The 19,864-nt window shown below is 36.8% G+C and overlaps 1 protein-coding gene across 1 annotated transcript in view; it reads left to right on the plus strand.

Moving 5' to 3' along the window:
- The first annotated feature begins 2,008 nt into the window (after window positions 1-2,008).
- The window catches only part of gli2b (GLI family zinc finger 2b), a 76,792-nt gene continuing 58,936 nt past the window's right edge, over window positions 2,009-19,864 (plus strand). The window contains exons 1-2 of the mRNA XM_083557967.1: window positions 2,009-2,434; window positions 18,324-18,449. Of these exons, the coding sequence (XP_083414093.1) occupies window positions 18,335-18,449 (115 nt within the window). The 5' untranslated portion in view covers window positions 2,009-2,434; window positions 18,324-18,334. The remainder of the gene's footprint in view (window positions 2,435-18,323; window positions 18,450-19,864) is intronic.

The raw sequence follows: 19,864 nt of genomic DNA on the forward strand, positions 1-19,864 counted from the left end.
TTTTGCTCATCCCCAGTCAGCGAAAATAAATCTTGTACAGTGTCAGTACACAGATGTTTACAGTGCTGTAAACAGTACAGTATATACTGTACAGTGCACAAAGTGTTTATTTATGTCCAGATCTTTTCAAACAAACTTTGTAATGGTTAATCAAGATGTTATTATAATTATTAATAGTTCATTAGAAGACCTTATAAATATTATACCAGTTAATTCAGTTGTTCTTATTTAAAGACTGGGGTTAATCCTATAGAATTACTGTAATTGTTATTCCTGCTGTTCTTACCTTAACACAGTAATTGATTATACATCTGTTCTTACAGTATACAGTATATCTGCTTTAAGGGTAAATCTCTTATAGAAGTACTGCCAGAAATCCAGCTGCTCTTGCCAAAACCCTTTAATTGTTTGTCCAGCTATTCGTATGTAAACATTGTGAAGGTTAATCCAGCTGTTCTTATGTAAACATAGTAATGGTTAATCATGCTGTTCTTAAATAAACACACTAACACATAATCCATTTGTTGTTATAGAAACACTTTAAGGGTTAGTCCATGTGCTGTTTTATTAAAAAAAAACTATTAGGATTAACCCAGCTGTTCATTTATAAACAATGTGATGGCCAATTTGTCTCTTTTATGTATATAAATGCTGTAAAGATTACTTCAGATGTTCTTGCAGATACACTTTCAGGTTGAATCCAACTGTTCTAATATAGGTTGATTAAGAAAAAAAATTCTTCTGATGCACACATATCAGTTTATCCAGCTGTTCTTTAGAAAGTATGTAAGAGTTCATCCAGCTGTTCTATAGAAATACTGTAAGAGTTAATCCAGCTGTTCTATAGATAGACTGTATGAGTTAATCCAGCTGTTCTATAGATAGACTGTATGAGTTATTTCAGCTGTTCTATAGGAACACTATTGAGATTAGTTCGACAGTAAGGGCAACCTGCTTGGTCTTATATAAACACTGTATGGGGTTTAATCCAGCTGTAGTATAGAAAGACTGTAGAGATTCATTCATCTGTTCTTATATAAATGTTGTAAGGGTTAATCCAGCTGTTCACAAAAAGCTATAAATTTAGGTTTAGCTATTCTTATATAAACTATAATAGCTAATCCAGCTCCACCTATACAAACATTTGTAAAGGTTTAATATAAACACTGGTGTGTTTCTGCTTTTTTTCTAATAAACTGTACGAATTCATTTAGCTGCTATAATACAGACGCAGAGCAGCGATTGGTTAATGTTCTACGTAAACACTGTAATGGTAAAGCGGCGTTTTAATGAAAGCATTTTGATGATGGTGTACGCATGTACCTGTGCGAAATCATCAAGACTGCTTCTACAGCGCGCTGAATACTGAAAGAGTCAATTTAATACTGACATTTATTTATTTTTTATCAGTTCACTTTTGCTCACACTGAAAGACTTAAGCACACGCGGAAAGATGTTCTGCTTTTGAGCCAAAGTCACCAGAAAGACTTTCCCCCTGTTTTTTCTAAACCGAGGAGAGTTGCATGGATGCAAACCAAGTCCAAAATAAACTTTGAATCGTTGAGGATATTTACTCTTATGGTCTAGGCCTAAATATATGGAAAGCAAAAACTCTTTTCAGATGTACCCAATGTTACTTCTATGCGCATATCAGCCAAATCCTTGCTGATGCATTAATGCTGTTTTCTGCTGAATTCCAAGAAAAAGTTCACGTGGAATTATTGTAACTTGTGTCCTGATTTTTGCGTTCTTTGATCTTTTTACGCAACACACTACTCCAAACTTTTCACACACACACACACACACACACACACACACACACACACACACACACACACACACACACACACACACACACACAGTGTGCCCGCAAACGTGTGGTGTGTGTGTGTGTGTGTGTGTGTGTCTGTGCGCGCGCTCTTTCCACTCCACTAGCCCGGCCCATCTGGAACAGCAAATGGTTAAACTCACCAAAAAAAACGGAGAGAGAGAGAGAGAGAGAGAGAGAGAGAGAGAGAGAGAGAGAGAGAGAGAGAGCCCAGAGGGGAGAGAAGGAGATCGGACTGAACACAGATCAGCCCGGAGAGATCAACCCACTCACACACACACACACACACACCGTCCCGAATCTCCGTGTGTTTCAGTTTCTTTCCGTTTTGCGAGAGCGATGGTTTATTTTTTTTCGGAAAGGCTTCGAAAGCAAAATTTTCTGCGCTGAACAGAAGTGAATCGAAGACGCGCAAACTCTCGGGTGAAGTTGCTCTGAAGGATCGCTGAGAGTTTGGGCAAAGTTTTGCGCTGCGCTCGGATGGCGGTTCGGGTCGCGCCGCGAAGGACGAGTTTCTACTTTCTGCAGCGAAAAAGTTTGGCGTGAACAAAAAGAAGACACAGCTTTTGGACACGTGAATCAGGAAAGCTATTAACACATAAAAAGGTAGGATATATATGTAATATAAACATTTATGGAAATGTTGGAACTCGTGCACATTCAATCACATTTGAACTCACATTCACTCACATGTACTTATTTACTCTTATTCACTTACATTTACCTATTCACTCTTATTCACTCACATGTACTTATTCACTCTTATTCACTCACATTTACTTATTCACTCTTATTCACTCACATGTACTTATTCACTCTTATTCACTCACATTTACTTATTCACTCTTATTCACTCACATTTACTTATTCACTCTTATTCACTCACATTTACTTATTCACTCTTATTCACTCACATGTACTTATTCACTCTTATTCACTCACATTTACTTATTCACTCTTATTCACTCACATTTACTTATTCACTCTTATTCACTCACATTTACTTATTCACTCTTATTCACTCACATTTACTTATTCACTCTTATTCACTCACATGTACTTATTCACTCTTATTCACTCACATGTACTTATTCACTCTTATTCACTCACATGTACTTATTCACTCTTATTCACTCACATTTACTTATTCACTCTTATTCACTCACATGTACTTATTCACTCTTATTCACTCACATTTACTTATTCACTCTTATTTACTCACATGTACTTATTCACTCTTATTCACTCACATTTACTTATTCACTCTTATTCACTCACATTTACTTATTCACTCTTATTTACTCACATGTACTTATTCACTCTTATTCACTCACATTTACTTATTCAGAACAGCGTAATAGATGCAAATAAAGTAAAATAACTGTGCATGTATAAATGTTGCATATAAGACAATGCATATATGCAGTTCAAAGAACTTTGAGTGTTTTGATAACATAAATATACAGATTTAAAAGCCCGAAGAGGTTGCACACTTGTTTACATTGTTGCTATCTATTCTGATAAAAAAACATAAATAAACCTGCCTTTAAAGTGCATTACATGCTTCATGCTACAATAAAAAGATAAAGTAAATTAGATCAGAGCTGCCTTTAACCTCTTGTTTGCAATTTCAACCGGCTTTCGTGCTGGAATTTCAAACATCTTTTTGTCTGAAACTTGATCCATACGGGACCAAAAAAAATCTGATCGGAAAGGTGGAGAGGCGCCAGTGCCTTTAGAGCCCAGATTCAGAAAATTCAAACCATACACTCTGCCATAAGTGAGGACTGAGTTTTGAGTTTTTGGGATAAAAGTTTGGGCTATTACCTAAATGTGGACTGCCTACTCCTTTAAAAAAAAACATGTTTTTTTTGTCTTTGCTTTTTTATTTGATCATGCATAGATTTAAAAAATAATGCAAAAACAAAATCTGTTTGGAAATATCATTTAAGACCAAACTTTGCATATTCAACACCACAACCAGTGAAATTGAGTCTTGTTAAGTCGAGCTATCATTAGCTCAAGGGTTTCTGAAAAGCTCATGCTGTTAGTTGAAAGGCCCCGTGTTTGCTCTCCAAAGCGGACCAGCTTTTTCTGTGCTGTTTATTAGCTTTATTCTGAAAGCTTTAAAATAAATATCAGCCATTGTTGTCATGTCTTGTTTGTTATGGTATATCCATGCATGTGGCTTTGGTGTGATTATTATATATAGGGTTGAGAAAAAGGGAATGAAATGAAAATAAAGAAGAAGAAGAAGAAGAAGAAGAAGAAGAAGAAGAAGAAGAAGAAGAAGAAAAAGAAGAAGTAGAAGAAGAAGAAGAAGAAGAAGAAGAAGAAGAAAAAAAACCCTCTGCAATTCATGGGGAGAGAATCAAAGGGCCTGTGTGCTTAGAAATTTAGCTGACAATCAGGGAGAACAAGGCAAAAAACTCTAATTGGCCCATTTAAATCCTAGAGGAAGAGGCGAAAAAACAGTCGGTGGGAGTGGGATTTTTTTTTTTCATGTGAGGACCCGGTCAAATGCATTAGCATAAGAAAAAGAAGCAAAAAAAAGTTTTAGTGCATTTGCTATTGTGCGCCATGAAGAGTCCCAGCAGTCACGCTGAAGAGGTTTTGAAAGGATGTGAAAGAGCGCTGGGATCCCATTCAGCTCATTCAGTCCAGGCAAGCTCGCGCTCACCGGCCGCAGCGGACCGCGGGATGACCACGCCCCCTTTCATCGCGCTCCCGCGATCCCTCCGGCGCCATTTTCACATGGATCCGCACCGACATGCGGTACTCAGGCCAAAATGGATTTTTGTTCAAAGTGTTTGACATATTTTTCTTTTATTCTTTTGTTGATGTAGCCCCAGTTTTAATTCTGCTGTGCATATATATATATATATATATATATATATATATATATATATATATATATATATATATATATATATATATATATATATATAAAGAGAGAGAGAGAGAGAGAGAAAGAGAGAGAGAGAGAGAGAGAGAGTCTATATGCTTTAAATTGTTATTGTTGTTATTATTATTTTGCACATTAGATTAGATTGATGAACACTGTCTATTGAGCCGCTATAAATGATCACAAAATAAAAACTATGAGACTGTGAGATTTATGCTTCATTTTTTAAATATATTATGACATGAATTTGAATATTTGGAAAACATTTTATAAAACTAGGGTTTCTAAAGGTCTAACCAAAATCTTCAGCCCAAACCTGTTCTCTGGGTGCCAAAATAAGAAGACATTTTTATCTTGTGTTTCTCTTGAGGAAAATGAGGTCACAGTGGTGCACATGCATTTCTGATTTGAAGTATCTGCAATACGGGTGTTTTTGATCATTGCCTGGTACATCCATTAGCCACTCCATAAGCCCCCCTCTTTTCCCCTCACAGTCATTTCTGTATGTGTCCTTGTTATCATGGAAAAAATAATACGTAATCCGCAGATAAAAAAAAAAAATTCTTATTAAAACCATTTTTAATTAGAGTTTTACGTTTCTGGATGTTTTGCAAGGACATTTGTGTAACAGGAACTGTAACTGTACAAATACATTCAATGCGTGTGATAGGAGATCGCAGCATTATAATGTGTGTTCCTAAATGGCAACAAGCTGGATTCTGTCCTGAGCTCAGGTCAAATCATTGAGTTCAGTTTTAGTCAGGGCTTGAAAACATACATGATTGAATAATTGTTGTTGTACAAAAGCAAAATGTGTGTAAAGCAACATAATTCAATCACGTGGAACCAATGTACACATTTAAATAAAGTTTAGCGTCTTTCCCCATGTATTAAGACTAATATGACTGTAGGTTAGATTAGAAGAAATGCAAAGAATGAATGGTCACTATTATTGCTATTCCACTCCCAGGATGTGGTGACATAGCTTACCTACCTATGCAATGTAATCATAGATGCACTGTCTGCACTTACACTTTTACTTGAAATATGCTTGTGAAAATTGATTAGATGGTTTGTTTTTTTGTTTTTTTCTTCAAAACAAAATTTTAGAGACCACATACTATTTTTATAGAAGCTTAAAAAAATCAACACCTGACCCAGTTTGGTGTCAAAATCACCACCTTAGCAGACCTAAACGAGAACTGTGGTTCTATTACTTACCTTTTACTTATATTCCAAATAGTATAGCAAAATAAACACTTTACAAAGTTGCAAAGTTTTTGTTCTGCTGCTTTTTCAATCAAATCAAAATTTTTGTTTAGTTCATTTTGAAATGACATTTATGATAGGTCAAATATTCCAACCAAACTTTTGATTTTGAAACCTGAAGCTCTTTTTAATCTTAACCTTTCTCTATGCCGCCATTCTGTCTCCTCTTAGACTAGTCGACTTTTTTCTCAGTCTAGGTAGTAGCTCCACATTTCTATGACTGATTGAGCTTGGAGCCCAGGTCAGCAGGGGACCATCTCTTTCTCTTTTTTTCCCTTTCTTTTTTCCCCAAGACTACAGAGCACAATGGGCTTTCTCAATGAAGTATATGAAGTCACTTCTTCTTGGCTATATGGAGGAATCCGAGGGGAGTTGACCCCTGGAGAAGTCGCTCCATTGTGGTGTCTCAATGGAGGCAGTGACCCCTGAAAATCTATGTTATGTTATACCGGGTTGATTCTGGATAAATGGGTTGAGAAACTTCTCAGGTTCCATTGTTTCTTGTTGCCATATTGGGTTCATTATCTACTTCAGTTAAAACATGGAGGAATGATCTTGGATTTATCATTGACTGATTTGATTGAAATGGCATTATTATAATTTTTTATTATTATTATTATTATTATTATTAATTATTCTTATTATTATTATTATTATGTTGCTAATAGGAAAGTTTGTTTTTGTTTGTTAGTTAGGGCTTTTATTACCAGGCTGTATGATCTCCCATGCTAAGTATTTTTTCAGTCTCTCCAAAGGGCAAACATGTGTAATTGCCTCCATAAACCCAGACCAGCGGAACACTAATATTTTTGTTTCTTGTCTGCTCTGAGAAATCTCTCCACCAGTCAGGGGTGATTTGTCCTCAGGCAATTTTTGTGGCCAGCATTACATTCTCTTTCACTCTCTCTCTCTCTCTCTCTCTCTCTCTCTCTCTCTCTCTCTCTCTCTCTCTCTCTCTCTCTCTCTCTCTCTCTCTCTTTCTCTCTCTCTCTCTCTCTCTCTCTCTCTCTCTCTCTCTCTCTCTCTCTCTCGCTCAGTCTCTTACTCACCCTCGCTTGCTTTGACTTGCTCTGATGAAGAGCGCAGTAAACCGTTCCCTCTTGCCAGCAGCTCAAGCTCCCGACCACATGGGAATGCTCATCAAAGAGACATAGATAAACTCCATATGGGACGCGGGATAACATGGAAGACGAGGGCGCCACAAGTTGTGCATGTGTCAAGGTGAATTTTTGCATGAAGGAATGTGGCCGTTGAGGAGATATTCCTCATTGAGCTTAGACAAGAAATGACACGTAGGCACTTATTAAAGACAACTATTAAAGCAAAAAAAAATTATTAGGATGGAATGCTGCAAGACTTTGAAGGGTTGCATTAAGTAATTCAGGGGCAGGGCAATACATTACAAATAGAAATGTTGGCTGCAAGTTTATAAGTAAGCATTTTATATGAACCAAGCAGAGTTGCCTAATGAACTGAGAAGTTAAGAAATTCAAAACATAAAATTCCTTGTTTTTTTTTTTATTAACACAGTTTATTATTATTATCATTTGTAAACATCAACAGTTTAGATTTTCAAAAAAATTGTAAATAAAATACTACATAGATAAATAATATATAAAATATTTTTTTATAATAATTTGTAAATTAAATATAATAGAATAAATAAAATTAATGCTTTACACTTTTTTATATATTGATTAAATTGAGTAACCAATTAAAGTGGCATTAAATAAAAATAAATATGTGTGTGTACGTGTGTGTGTGTGTGTGTGTGTGTGTGTGTGTGTGTGTGTGATTTATATTTAACATTTCATTTACTTAAGATATGATCTACATATTATATTTTCAGCATACTTTAACAAATGTCTTCATTGCTTGCATTCTTCATTCACTTTGTCAATATAAGGAAGTGTCAGGATTTTCTCCTTTAAAGAGAAATGCTTGAAGCTGGACATAAAATGCTCAAGAATCCATAGTGCTAGCAATAGCCATTAGTGTTACACTCCTAATATACAGTACAGACCAAAAGTTTGGACACACCTTCTCATTTAAATAGTTTTCTTTATTTTCATGACTATGTAAATTGTAGATTCACACTGAAGGCATCAAAACTATGAATTAACACGTGGAATTATATACATAACAAAAAAGTGTGAAACAAATGAAAATATGTCATATTGTAGGTTCTTCAAAGTAGCCACCTTTTGCTTAGATTACTGCTTTGCACACTCTTGGCATTCTCTTGATGCCTACTTTGAAGAACCTACAATATGACATATTTTCAGTTCATTTTCTGTATATAATTCCACATGTGTTAATTCATAGTTTTGATGCCTTCAGTGTGACTCTACAATTTTCATAGTCATGAAAATAAAGAAAACTCTTTGAATGAGCAGGTGTGTCCACACTTTTGGTCTGTAATGTATATATAATATATATAAACTTTTGGTCTGTACTGTATATATACGTATATAAAATAGATTGTTAATATAAACTATGTATAATATATAATTTTACATTTAACTCTATTTTACCAGTTATTTGGAAAAACTAAAGAGAAACTTTAGTTGCATCTTGTTGCATATTACACTGATAAATGTATTTATAACTTGCAATTGTTACTTTAAAAAGATGGTTTTGATGCATTTTGTCTGTATTATAAACACATAGTCCATTACATTTATTGATTTGTATTTATTGGCTGCTCGATTTTCAAGAAAGTTAATTTTTTCAAACTTGGGATATTAGTGCTGAAACCTTGTGCACTACTGTCATATAACAAGTAAACAATTTGCCAAAAAAACTCACTTAAATTTGGAATTTATATGAAATATAATAATAAAGATAATAAAGATAAAATGTATATTTTAGACAACCCCCCAAAAAATATATAGGTCTTTACTGTAAACTATGTGAACATAGATGATGGTAGAAATTCGCACAGATTTAATTTCCTTAATAACCAAAAGTCATTGCCATTCTTAACATTAGGCCATGTGGCTAGTATTGTTATCATGTGACCTTCTTTATCCTTCTACATTTTAATGTTGCACCAAAAGCTTTGAAGTGCTGATATTTCAAAGCTAGTTTTGTTGCAGGTTTGGATCAAATTCTTTCTTCTATCCATGCTAGAATTAACCCTAGAGTTTGGGGTTCACCTCACATTGTTTACAGGCTTTACTGTTCTGCTGCAGTTTTTGGGTGTGCAATTAACTCAGATTCAGTTAATTCATGAACTAATTTAGTAAGATTAAAGTGATCAGTCAGACCCACATTAAATATGGCACAAGAAATCCTCATCAAGCAGAAACAATCAAGCATCAAGCACCATCTAATTCCACTAAATGTCTTATGAAAGGACGTCACACACCGTGAGACGCCTTGAAATCAAAGGTCTGCATGCCACCAGGGGCACACGAAACTCGGCTCACTATGAAATGTGACGGGTATCCATAGCGCCTCTTGGCGGTCTTTGATTCATGACTTAATTAATTCCTAGAGGAATGGTGCAACCAAATTATGCTCTTCGGTTTCTTTAAGAACTTTTGACAGCACCTTACTGTGGGTCTGCCAATACATTATCAAATTCTCACTACAGAACAATACACATATAAGGCAAACAGTTTCTGGAAAAAATAAATCCAAATGAAGGACAAAGTTCAGTTGCTTTGAGCATGCATAACAAATCGAGACATGGTAATGCAAGATTCGCAGTTTTACATAATAGCAGTTGGTTATTGCAACTGAAGAGAAATCTTCATTGTGGTGGAACAACCCTGGATTACTTATTTGTCTAAATAAAAGAGCTATGGTGCAGGCCTTCTCAAGGCATGTTCTTCATTAGACTCAAATCACGAACTAAAGAGTTTCTCTTTTGAGAGGAAAATGAAAGAAAGTGAAATGCAGCCAAGCCACAGAGTCCTAAAACAGCCTGCCGGGAAGACGGGGCTTACATGAGATGCCTTGAGAAAAAAAAAAGCTCCATGTGTTAGCTGTTAGCAAGCAACATGCTCATACAATCAGTGTTTGGGGAGAGGCCCAGCTGAGAGATCTTGCTTTGCCTCTCACAGATAGGGATTGCACTCAGGCAGCTGTGTTGGCATCCTTCATCTTTTCCAACCTTTGAAATTTTAGGTGGTAATAGAGTAGCCTATACACGGCTCTCTCGAGCCTTTGTTTTGTCCCGTCTGGCCTTGTGGTTTTTAACTCAATTCAGCTGGGTACCCATGATACAGTTATGCATGCTATGTTTAAGGTAAGGTCAAGACTGAAGCAGGTGGCTGGATAAATCATACTGACATTTTGCTCCAATAAATTTATGGTCCCAGGAGTGTACAGGGAGGATTTCAGCATCAGGATATAGAAAGTTTTTTTTTAACCAGCTCGGTTTTGTGGTGCAGGAGCTACAAAATTGTTTGTGCAGAGCAATGCCCTGGAAATTTTGAGCCTGTTTTAACCTCATACAGCTGACTTCAACAAGACCAGGGAGGAGAACCCAGTATACAAAGCTGTGGTCTCATAAATCTCATAAAATGACAAGGAAAGAAGACCGAATCACATGGCAATGAGAGTGAGTTTGTTACAATTTCATATCTACTTTACTAGTTATACTATATGCCATCTCTTAATTTTAGCCGTCTGGATGTCTGCACAATGGACTTGTTGGCAAACTCTTAAAACTGTAGTCCAGTGTGTGGTGAGGCATTTGCTTGGCCTCAGCCCTCAAACAGCAGCAGAAGAGGACATTTACTGCACAGCCAGGCTAAGTGTCTCTTAACAACACCATTTGGCCAATGGATCAAAGGTAGTGACGTAAAAGAAAAATGAAGAAAACATTGCAGAGTCCCAGCAGTTGAAGGAATAGGAAGTTTTCCCCAAGGGTTCACTCTGAAGGCCATAGCCCGAGGCAAGAGCAATATGCATGTTTTTGGAAAACCGCCTCAGCAATGTAACCCTGTGAAATGGCTCTGCTTGGCACATTGGAGCGATAATAATTCTAGAGACTGATTCGGAAAGACAGGACAGATCCTCCCATCAGAGACTCTTCTCCAGAGGTTCAGCTGGGGTTGTAATCCTAACATCTGTTTAAGATTGACCAAACCCACAGAGATCACCCACAGGATATTGCACTTACCAGCAGGGGGTGTGATCCAAGCCATAGGACCGCTCTCTCACCTCAACCTCCCCCCGTCTCCGTTATCCACAGGTTCACATGCCTCCCCCTGCTGCATTCTCTCACAGGGGGAAGCCACAAACACCCCCAGGCTTCCCATTGACTCCACACAACAGACTCAACTGCCTCAGAGTTCACTGCAGCGGGCTTGTGCAAATGTAAATCTTTTTATTACACTATCAAGGGGTCCATGTCGCTCTGTGGTCTTCACTGTAATTATATTAAGAGATAGGTGATAGGCCTAAATTTAGATAGGTGATAGGCCTAAATTTAATTGTCATTGGTGCAGGAGGCCACATTATTTTAGTAGGTTTAAGGTTTTCCCCAGAGTATTTGGTCACTTCAAACTTCATAGAAATATTAAAGAACAACTCCTATCATCAGATTAAAAAAATATGGTGATTAAGTAATGTAAATCTCTGGCCTCATTCACACTTCCAAAGGGAAATGTTTTTGAACACTAATAGTTCAGGCCATTTTAAAGTTGCACGTTGCATGTGGCAAGTTTTCTGAGACAATTACTCCTTTTTTATTTATTTTAACTGTATGAAGATAAAACAAGCTTTCTTATAAACCCGAAATATATAAAACTCTGGTACTAATTTAAATAGTTTTCCTGAAATAAAGCTGTGCTGAACTGTTTAATTTCTTTATAATTAAAGAGCTACATAAAGTTTAAGAACTCCTGGTGTAAGAATTATATTAGACACGTCTATCTGCTTTTGTAAATGTTTAAATATAGTGGTACTGTTGATGTTTGACCGCCCATCCTGGAGACTTGGTGGGATTTTTTCTCTTTCTATCCTGCATATGTAGGTATCATTAACCCCACTATGTGCCATAAGAGAGCACTTTGCCTCACCAGTGGTGTATCTGAACGATCGCACCAGACGTGAATACAAGAAAGAGAAATAGCTCAATGAATTCTCTGGGATTTCACTGCGTGACCTTTCAGTGTTCTGTCAGAGCCATTTGTTTGGCCGACAGCTTGGGCTGTAATTACTCAGCATGATGGGTTGTTGGTTGCTGTAAGTAATCCTGCATGATGAGCCAAACAGCTCTCTCCAGAAAGCTCAGTGCACCTGGAATATGAAGACATTAATTTTATCAGACATAGAGAATGCCTCTTTCTCTTTCTTTCTCTCCCAACTCTGTCTCAGATGGCTTGAATTTGTCAACTTGAGGTCCCTGTGTGCTCGATTGCAGCAATAGATGCTAATTTTGAACTGTGTAGCAAAAGGCTATTTTCATTGCACATTAAACATAGGTGACATGTTTGGAATTTGCCAATGTGTTGGATGACCACAACTACCTGGTCATAAAATATGCAGTCAAATTTGTAGCTTAGTTTGCTTCTGTTAAGGTTTTTTAGCTAAGTTCAGTTGTCAAAAGCAAGTACTTGTAGTTCACCAGGTGCATTTGTAAACTCCAAAAAGATAGATTAAGCTAGAAGATAGCATAATTATTCTGCAGCGGGGGTCGTCAACTGGCAGGCGGAAGTCCGGAAAAGTATTCCAGCAAACTGAGTATTGAGAAAAATATTGTAGCAGAGCAGATAAACATATGAAAAAAATACTCACTGGCTTAACAATACTGAACAGTTGCAGATTGGAAAAATATTGCTTAGTCATTTCCAGCTTTTAACTGCCTTATTTAAGTGAGCCTGTGCCCACTAAAGCCCCGTATTTCAGTTCTTGACGGTTGACATGTCTGGATTCTGAAGTGGTTTTTAGCTGTTGTAGAACATCTGCTTCAAGGTTTGGCATCATTTGCCTTCTTGTTCACCATGGATAGAGTATAGATTGGTTACTTGAGTTATCATGGTCTTGTTGTTAGCTTGAATCAGTATGTTATTCATTGTTATTCTCGAATCTGGGAAAACAAGGTTTAAGCTTTTTGGGCAAGGACCTAACAGTGCTTCTTTGGCTGACCTTTGCTTAATTTTATTTCCACTTTATAGTTAGTTAAATACCTTTGCCAGCACACAGATAGTGCCTGCTAAATCAAGATCAGCTTAGTTGTTACATCCATATGCTTTACTGGCTGTTAAACAATGGAATTTCATAACACCATTAACATCAACAATCGGTCAACATTAGAGAAAAAAACCCCCTACAAAGTATTTAAATGACATCATCTTAAAGAGCCCACAGAGAGACATCAGTTTAATTCCATGAACAGCCCAAAGATCTAACCATGCTTTATGTCTAGCAGCTGGGTTTTGTTTAAAATAATGAAATTGTCACACAGGAAATGGACTGGACTACATATCGCCCCTACTCTCTCTCTCTCTCTCTCTCTCTCTCTCTCTCTCTCTCTCTCTCTCTCTCTCTCCCTCTCTCTCTCTCTCTCTCTCTCTCTCTCTCTCTCTCTCTCTGTCCATAACAAAGCAGCTGTTCACCTGTGAATGAAACAGACATTTAATAGAGCATTTGTCAGCTGTCTATGTTACAAAAATATAAAGCATTCTCCATGTAGACTATTTAAAATATTAACTGCATTTGTGGCAGTCCAACCAGGGTGACATCTTTTGGAAAGTCAAAAAAGGAGGAAGAGAGAGTTAAGATCTTCAAACAAGCTCTTTGAAAATGTGTTTGCATTCCTTTTCAAAGTTCTTTGGGAGGATTTTGGTGGGAGGGTGCCTGAACAGAAGCCATGGGCCTGGTGAGAGAGAGCAAGGTGCTAAAACAAACATGTCATTGATTTCAAAACAATGAGGGCCTTGAATGGGAGAGAGTTAAGTTCAGAAGTTGTTGTTCTCCTCAATTACCTTTCACTAAAGCCTCCTATTGTTAGTTATCATGCCAAACTGAATGGCTGTGTGTGTGTACCTAAAGGAGGCGATCATTGACAAAGCAAGGTTGGGGTTAACCACTCTGTATGCAGTTCTTGTGTACGTTAGCTCAAGGAGATTGATTAAGGCAGAACGAATAATAATTCTCTTTCATTTGTTTAATCCTTTGCTTTGTCTCATTTTTCGTGTGTGTGTTATTTCAGTGCTTGGCATAATGACATTATGATTGAAGTGATCGAGCTTAATCCCTGTCATTTGAACAAAAAAGGTATCTACATTACACACATGTACACCCTGGCTGTAATGTCTTGTTCACACTTGATGTGGAGTGACAGTTCTGTCATTTAGAAGTCTTGAGGCTTTTGAGCACACACAGAGTCTCTTTGCCACAAGGCGAATGTAATTAAAAAGAGAAAAGTCTTTAGGCCGCTCCTAGACTCCTAATGAGGCCTCTGATGCGACAAGTACAACGCCGCTGGAGCACATCCGCACCCTCACACCTGTTAAATCTCTTCAAAGACAGCAGGCCATCGCTGTTGCGCCAAAGAGCACACAGGCCTGTCCGTCAGACCCTTTCGCACCTCTTTTCATGTATTCAAGAGCTGAGATTGGAAAAGAAATAGCGCCATGATTGGGAAGCCTCAGGCCGTGTACAGCTGAATGGCTCGTGTGTGAATAGAGGTTATAGATTGTAGTTTGAATCCGTAGATTCTTTACTCTTTGTGTGTATTATTTAAATCTTTGACCATTTAGAAAGAAATAAAGTGAAAGCACAAAACCTCTTTCTTATCTTCTGAGTACAAGAGGAGATTTTTTAATAGTCTGTTATACATTAGTACATTTTAGTACATTTACGTTATTTGGCAGACTCCTATATCCAGAGTGTCTCACAATTGAGAAGGGGAGGGTTAAGGGCCTTGCTCAAGGGCCCAGGAGTGGCAGCTTTGTGGTGGGATTTGAACTTGTGATCTTCCAATCCAAAGTCCAATGCCTTAACCACTGAGCTAGCACCTCAATTATGATACAACCGGTATCATAACCATTGTTTTTTTTTATTTTTTATGAAATACATTTCTTACCTATTGGCACAATTGGGCATCTCGAGGGTCCCTTGTTCAATCCTAAACTCAGGTAAATTTTTAAAGACAAGTTTATATGGCATCTGGTTTAGACTTTTGTTAGGCAATGGGATTGGGATCCCATGGGACATACAAAAATTATATATATATGTATATATAAATATATGAAGCTCATCAGTCACAAAAAAATGCCACAATGACGTTTATATTTTGGGAAATACAACTAGCGATTTTCTTTAGCTACAAACAAAACTAATTAATGTTCAAACAGGAATTAAAAACCAGATATTGGTATGCCACTGGAACGAAATAAAAAATAAAACTAAGAAAGTCCTGCAATGAACTGAAATTTCATCCGGAATGCATTCCTGCCAGATGCTCAGTGTTCCCAGGATAGGTTCTGGATCAACTGCGACCCTAACTTTATTTTATTAGCAATGTTAATTATAAGGTTATTCCTCTTTTCCTCAGTGTCCATGTAGATCAGATTTCAATTATTACAACTGTTCTAAAAACTGTTCTAGACTCATGAATATTCTTTCATTCAGTGTTCACTGCTTTGCGTGTTGATCTTTATAGAAGCACATCTCTTTTCGAACTGTGGAGTAATACTCTGTCTTTACGACAGCATCTTTCACGTCGGGTCGTGGCAAATCTCTCATCTGAACTGTGATGAACTCTGTCTTAGGGAGACGTAGGAGGTTTTGATCAGGGATTAGCCCTTCTTTGTCCTGCCTCCTGCCTCTTCTTCCTTCCTCACTCTTCCTCTCCAGCTCTTGGCAGCTGACCATTGACAGAATAGAGAGAAAAAAGTGCCTGTTGTTACCTGTTTGCTCTCGTGGCCATCTGTCTGTTTGGTCTTTGACACCTGTACTATCCTGTCATGTCACACTGGTGGCCCAGGATGGCTCCATGGGGTCCTGATCTGTGTGGGGGATTTTGAGATAATGATTTAGGAAAGAAGCAAAATGCCTTTTCAGGCACTCTGTCTGGAAAAAAAAGCCTGCTTTTAAGGTTAAAATGAGGTGTTAGCCTGCTAAATGTCTTCTTTTTTAACACCTAGATAAGCAAAGCAGTTACGGCTTACACATAGTTTAGAGAAAATGCAGCTGTCAATCAAACAACATAACTCAAGAGTGTGCTCATCATATTGTTCGGCCAATGTTAGGAAGATCCCAGGCCAAGAAACCCAAGAAACCCAAAAGATGGATTTTATGGGATGATTGTGTTATTCTGATGCATGATAAATGATCAAAGTGATGACCGAGTCTTATAAACACATTACAGGATTTGCTGCACGTTTCTTTTCTGTGACGGATTTGGCAGCAGAGTGTGAGGCAGCTGTTGTAGTCTTGGAGAAGACGATCTCTGTTTTCGTCTTTAAAACCTGTCACAAGGACACAGGTGCATAATAAGTGCGGAAGAGAATTTGACTGTGGCTTAAATTATTGCATCATTTACAAATTAAGCCATTATTTACAGAATAATTCATTAAAAATATTCAAAAATATACATTTAAATGATCAACTGATGATGAACAAGCAAACAAATAAACAAATAAATAACATAAATAGGAAGGCTAAAATAATAAAGCACTAGTAGTTAAACTACTATTATGGATCATATATGCATATTACTGTAACAAAATAGAAACATACAAACATTTTGTTCAAATGTAATAACATATAAACAAACCCTACAATTGAATAAATTAACAGATTAAAAAACACACAACAGTTTTTGCCTTATTAATTGTGTTTAATTACCTGGATAATCAAAAAAATAATGATTGCAACTAAAACGCAAAAATTTGCCATCCCATCCAGGGACAGTCTTGGCTGAGCAAAAACCGAAACAGATGCCATCGAAGTGCGCAAGTGTGGCAACTCCCTTAATCGGCTTACCTTGAGTGAAAAAAGCGAGAGATAAGAGATGGATGAGTGAGTAAACGAATAAAGCCGTCATAGAGGCTGGCAGCCAGGACATGGTATTGAGTCATACAGCAGAAAGATGTAATCCTTGTGCACCATTTGGTTGCTGTGACCAGGACGACCCAAGCTTAAGATGTAGAAAACTGTCGCTTCAATTATATTTTTTATAGAATTAAATATTATTACTACAAACTAATCAATTCAAATAAAAATGATATAGGGTAAAACATTTAAGAAGAAGAATATCATTAACACACATTACATTATAATGTCATACTGGGGTGATTTTTGTTTTTAAATATAGTAAAGCAAAACATTAGTCATACATGTTCTATTCATTCAATACAAAGATCACAAAATATTAATTACAATACATGTATTTTTCTGGCCAAAACATAGGTTAAGCCCAAAATTGCTAATATTTAGCTAAACACCTAATTATTAATCAGAAAATTACAAAAACAAATATACTTTTGATACTTCTGCCACCATTTGCTATTTATGTTTGTTGCAGTGAAGTGAGGAAAAGCTAATAAATATCCATAAATATCTTTTGGGAATTTCTTTTTTCCATAAAGGATGTCTCTCTATGCTACACCTGAAGGAGCCCATTAAGCTCATACAGAGTTATCTTCAGAATTCGTTTAATTCCTGCTAATCTTTTGACCAATTATTTCTTGTTACAAATATTAAAATAGTTTTGCCATTTTAAGCCCTGCCCCCTAGGAGTGTCTAACTTTAATTTACTATCTACTATTGTAAAAAATATTTTTTGTTAAGAGAACATCAATGTAGTGTTACTTATGATTACAGGTGATGGTGAGACTATCCAAGCACATTAAAATTTTGTTTTAAAGCTCTCTCTCTCTCTCTCTCTCTCTCTCTCTCTCTCTCTCTCTCTCTCTCTCTCTCTCTCGCTCTCTCGCTGTCTCTCTCTCTCTCTCTCTCTCTCTCTCTCTCTCTCTCTCTCTCTTTCTCTCTCTCTCTCTCTCTCTCTCTCTCTGTCACACACACACACACACACACACACACACACACACACACACACACACACACACACACACACACACACACACACACACACTCAGGAGGAAAGTGCTATGAATGATTCTGCATCAAGCAAAGCATTCCACTGTGAGCTTTACATAAATGCTCAGAGAGTGTGATGTGAAGAATGTGAGGTGAAGTCTATTTGTTAATCCACATGATGGCTCATCTGCTTTATGAAGAGAAAACTTGCTCAGAATGCCCTCTGTTGGGAACGAATGGTAGTGGCATGTCCACAGTCTTACTAGTTATTTCTTGATGCATCCTAACTCATCTCTCTTTTTTCTACTCCAACAGAATCATTCATAATGGAGACCAGTGTCCCCACAGCTGCTGAGAAAAAAGAGTGCAAAACAGCTGGACTGGATGCCCATGGTTTCAGCGAACTGCCCAAAAAGCCCTCACCGACCCTCCTTAGCAGAGGTACACTTCCATCTCTCTCACCTGACCTCTATTTAACTCTACTATTAACTTTACTCTTTGCTTTTTCTTTTTCTTTCATTGTGGTGATGTTTTATGTGCTCAACAATGACTGAATATTTAAATGGTTTGTGCCTGTTGCTTTTTGTTTAGATGAATACATATCACTGTTATTTTTTAATATAACTATTATTTTATTGCAAGATAATATACAGTTGCACTATATATATATATATATATATATATATATATATATATATATATATATATATATATATATATAATTAACATGCATACACCCATTTTTTTATATTAATTGTTCCCTTTTCTAAAAGGGTTATCCATTTCTAAAAGGGAAAACTCTCTGCTCTAACATTCTACATAGAACATTTATCCTATAATCAAGAGGGCCAAAAAAATAATGTGCTACATAGAGCCTGAAACGAACAGGTCATGAGTGTTAATAATGAGAGAATGTACAGCAGCAAGGGCACAGTGTAACAGACAGGTGGTGTGAGAAGCAGAAGCAATTTGTGTTGAGGTTAATGAAACTTAGTAAAGGGAGGGAGAGAGCGGAAAACAGGAGAGCATGGAAAAGAGTGAGAAAAGGGGAGCATGTCAGCAAGAAAGTGATAAAAGCGACAGATAATGAGCTTGAAAAGGCTTGTTCATACCTCCAGAGTATAAATGTTATAAATTAGTAAAACGAAATCCTGAGCAGTGGACAACACAGTCCTTGTAGGATTGACACAGATGCCAGTTGAGGGTTACCTTTGAAATGGAAATAGTGCTTGGGAAACTCTCGTTGCTTGATGTCAAGCCATTATAAAGAGAAGAAAATTGACTGAGCAATATGTAATAAATTTTGCAATGGACCACACAGTGTCATCATGGGAGTTTGATCGTGTTACTTATATAAAAAAGTAATATTTGACACATTTATTGAAAAAACCTAGTGGTTTATATTCTGCAGTATTGGATTAAATCCCTCACTAAGTCCATTACAGTTAAAGCAAGGTTGGTAAAAATAGTATTGTAGAATGATAATCAGCACATACGATTTTAAATGTTAGAATTTGCCAAAAACTAGCCGGATTTTTCAGATTTAAAATTATTATTATTTTTTTTTATGCATAGATAGAATTTCTTCTCATGTAAAGTATTAAGAACTCAAGAGTGAAAAAGATAGAAAGAGAGCATGTCAGGGGGGTTAGAGTAAAGGCAAGTGATGAAAGCAACTAATAATAAGGCTAAAGGGCCTTTTCTTACCTCCAGAGTGTAAATGTTATAAATTAGTCAGAAGGGCAGGGGATGCAGACATCCCAAGTCTGACAAAGTAATCTCTATTTTATATGGAAATACCATTTGTGCAATTTTTACAAATTAGCAATGCAATTTAGCAGCATATTATTATTAAG

This window comes from Silurus aristotelis, assembly GCF_946808225.1.
Source record: "Silurus aristotelis genome assembly, chromosome: 13".
In the NCBI taxonomy this organism is placed as follows: Eukaryota; Metazoa; Chordata; class Actinopteri; order Siluriformes; family Siluridae; genus Silurus; species Silurus aristotelis.